We start from the raw sequence: 3,476 nt of genomic DNA on the forward strand, positions 1-3,476 counted from the left end.
TTTTTTTTTTTTTTTTTTTTTTTTGCAACCCTATGACATCAATATGAGCTTCCATCGCATCCGCCACAATCATCTCTAACGGTAGTGAAAGAGTCTAGACTTCATCTGTCCAGTGGGGTTTGCAATCTTATATACCCCTCATGATGGGACAAGAAAACTGATAATTTCTCACGGCGATCCCACATCCCAAGTTTCAAAATCTAATGGAACACTAACCATTTCAGTATCAAAATCTAAGTCTCACTCCTGGCAAGGATTTTGATTTCCCATTTCTATAGCTTGCAAAATATTCTCCCGACACCAAGTGGCTCAAACATGAGGCTTTTCCAGATCTACAATTAAGGGAACACAAAGATATGGGGAGGGCCAAAGCTCAATACTATAGCTGAGATTAATTGCCAACTCTTCCAACTTAGAGTTTGGACAATTGATGCCCAAAAGCTAACTTTGACTGGAAGGTAGTATTGAAGTCAGGAACCTCCTAAAAGATCTGTAAAGTGTTAAAAAAGATTGAGCACTTTCTCCAAGGAGGAGGATAATTGGAGTGTGTTATCAACAAATTGAAGAAGTATAAACAGCACTACTTTCATTTGGAAACCCCAATTAGGTTCCTCCTTCAAGGCCCCTTACGTGAAGAGTCTAACAAGATAAATCAACTACGAACAACAAACATGAAGAGGGAGAAGAGGTCACCTTGCCTTGTGCCACTAGAAAAAATTCTAGAATTATACTTCTAGGTTTAATCATTCTTCACGGCCTAGACTCTAGAAGCATGAATTATACCCTCCAAATCTATCAATGAACCGGGGCCTTCATTGTGCCCAATCCAGCAATACATTAGCACATTTTCTTATTAGAGCACCACACATCATTTATTCAATTCAGATTGAAGCTTTAAGAGAAGGCTTTTGCAAACAATGTGAATCCTAAATTCAATATCATGAACTTTTAGCACAAGAGCGAGTAGTAACTAGTCAAAACAAAATTGATTCATGATCATTTGAAGTAGATGAAAATGTCAAGAATTACCGAATTAGAAATAATTGCTCAATATTAAAATAAATGGATAAACATACTGTCAAATGGCGGAATGTCCAATTAATGCAATAGGAACTTACTTTGGTATAAAGATATGATGTGGTAATTGGATAGGACGACCAAAAGTGCCTCAGTAATTCTTGAATAGAGATCCAATGCTGGAAACAATAAGCTGTGCTTAAAACGATAACTCACTAAAAAATGAAGTCCGAAGAAACAAGTGACTCGAGAACACAAATGTAAGGAAGAAAACCAATTTCAAACTCTAATATATTATTATTATTATGGACAGTAAATGTCCGTGAAAGAGTAAAATAGGGAACTTTTCCAGAAAGTAGCCATTAAAAATATCTTCAAATATTGAGGCAAGAGTAGCACCAACTCACGTGTAGAAGTTCTTCCTTCGTAGGATTTGGTAAACTCTCCAGAATACTCTCCTGAGGGTTTTTCCCTAGTTGATATTTGGTACTAGAAATATTTTGAGTTAATCCATTATAAACCTACAAAAACAAAATTAGATGTTTGGTAGCAAGAGAAGAGTTGTCAATCCAGATAGCAGAAATGCATGATTTTGGTAAGAGAACACTGTACGTGCTTTTACCATAAGCGCAACTTCAGGTTTAATTATGGGATGATTCAATCCAGAAGATTTGATCTCAGATATGGATTCCCTCAGAGAGCAATATGCTTCTGTAGTGCTCAAACTGCATTTAGTTTGTTGCATTCCAGCTCGTGTATCATCCAATGTTTTAATGGCATTTGCTTGTTGGGCATCAAAATAATCTCGAGGATCCTATTATGGAAGCATAGCATCAAATGTTATTCTGCTAAAATGATTGTAGATCTTAACATCTTTCACCGATAAAAATCCAACCTTGATACAAAGAGGAGCAAAAGGATAGCTATGAGGTGCTTGAAGATCCTCAATCGCTGTCATCCTAGCAATCCTATCAAGTCCTATCTGCTTCTCATTTCCTTCTACCGCTGTGAAATCAATTACCAGTAGTTAATTTCTCAATGCATTATAGAATTAAAGCTACGGGACAATCTCAGGGTGCAAATGGTGGCAGAAAACGAATTGGAAAAAGAAATTTCTATCAGCCATACTAACCATGTCTGGACCGCACAAGTGCTTCCGCTACTGTCCTTGGATCTTCCAAGTCTACATCTGCTCTCAAGTTTGTAGAGCAACAATTCAGAAAACAAAATAATCAATTAGGATGAAAAAATTTACAAAGAACTTTCTAGTAGTCTAGAATAAAGCAATTTTCCTTATCAAAATTGACTTAGCAACCCAACAAGTCACATGAAACAGATTATGTTCCACACCTCCCTAATCTCCTTTTTCCTGATTTCAGAAATCTTATAAACTTCTACTCTACAACATGCTAAATGAGCCACTTAAGTAAGCAAGCACAAAGAGTTAAACAGTTAAACTTTGTTTCTACCTTCCCTCAAATCGCAAAATATTTTGAGAAAGCGAGTAAAATTACCTATCAAAAATTTGTAAGCACAAAACCCTACTAAAATTAAGCTAATTTTAAGAGAAATTTTTTCATTGATGAAATTAAAAAAAATACACACACTAAACCGAAAGGAACAATCTGAAACATAAATTGAATCACTCATTCTAAACCAAAACTCTAGAAAGCTGAAATGCTTAAGCAGATAGGTTCAAATATATTTATCTTTTATATATATTCTTATCACTCCCCGCATGTAGGCTCATATATTAATTTGATTTACAATACCCAATATTTGACCTCTTAATATCAACTGGAGAGGAAAAAACATTATTGGGGTTTAAACACAAGACCTACACTAGAACAATGTTAAATCACCATTAACTCAAGAGTTTAAAATGATAGGTGCCTTAAGGTGTATTTGTAAGAAAGTAAGCTAAAAGCAGGAATTTCGTCTCTAAGAAAATTAAGTTTTATATAAGTCAGACAAAATGGATTAGAGTATATTTGATCTTTATATATATTCAACAAGGAGTATCTACAAAGTTGTAAAGACTTTTAGCTGATAACTACAATGGAAGAATATAATTCTCTGCAAGTTGGAAACTAACCTATAGTTCTTCCTTCAAGAACAACTGCCCCTTGACGATTAAGGTCTTGTGACAGAGTCCTTCTACATTGTTCGTTATGTGATTCAGTTATTTCCTTGCCACCATCTCGAAAGATTCCATGATCCTAGGTTTAAGAAAAACTTGCATCAGCCAATTACATAAGCAAGCCACCAATTTAAATTTAAAAAAGTAACATACTGGAAGGTGTGTGTAATCGTCTCCTAAATCAGCTTCCAAATCCAATGTAGGATCAACACGCCGAATCTAGAATAACATGCACGAAGTAAATAGAATTTAATATGTAATGAAAAGAGTGATCAGAAAAATACCACCCAAAATATATTGGGGGGGGGGGGGGGGGGGG

The 3,476-nt window shown here is 35.4% G+C and overlaps 1 protein-coding gene across 1 annotated transcript in view; it reads right to left on the minus strand.

Annotated features, from left to right (window-relative positions):
• LOC111439158 (probable RNA polymerase II transcription factor B subunit 1-1) overlaps nt 1-3,476 on the minus strand; it is a 19,891-nt gene that overhangs the window by 3,199 nt on the left and 13,216 nt on the right. The window contains exons 12-18 of the mRNA XM_023076916.1: nt 3,311-3,376; nt 3,113-3,236; nt 2,150-2,206; nt 1,913-2,022; nt 1,640-1,831; nt 1,425-1,538; nt 1,119-1,196 (exon numbers count right to left, since the gene is read on the minus strand). Of these exons, the coding sequence (XP_022932684.1) occupies nt 1,119-1,196; nt 1,425-1,538; nt 1,640-1,831; nt 1,913-2,022; nt 2,150-2,206; nt 3,113-3,236; nt 3,311-3,376 (741 nt within the window). The remainder of the gene's footprint in view (nt 1-1,118; nt 1,197-1,424; nt 1,539-1,639; nt 1,832-1,912; nt 2,023-2,149; nt 2,207-3,112; nt 3,237-3,310; nt 3,377-3,476) is intronic.

This window comes from Cucurbita moschata, unplaced genomic scaffold, assembly GCF_002738365.1.
Source record: "Cucurbita moschata cultivar Rifu unplaced genomic scaffold, Cmos_1.0 Cmo_Scf00086, whole genome shotgun sequence".
Classification (NCBI taxonomy): Eukaryota; Viridiplantae; Streptophyta; class Magnoliopsida; order Cucurbitales; family Cucurbitaceae; genus Cucurbita; species Cucurbita moschata.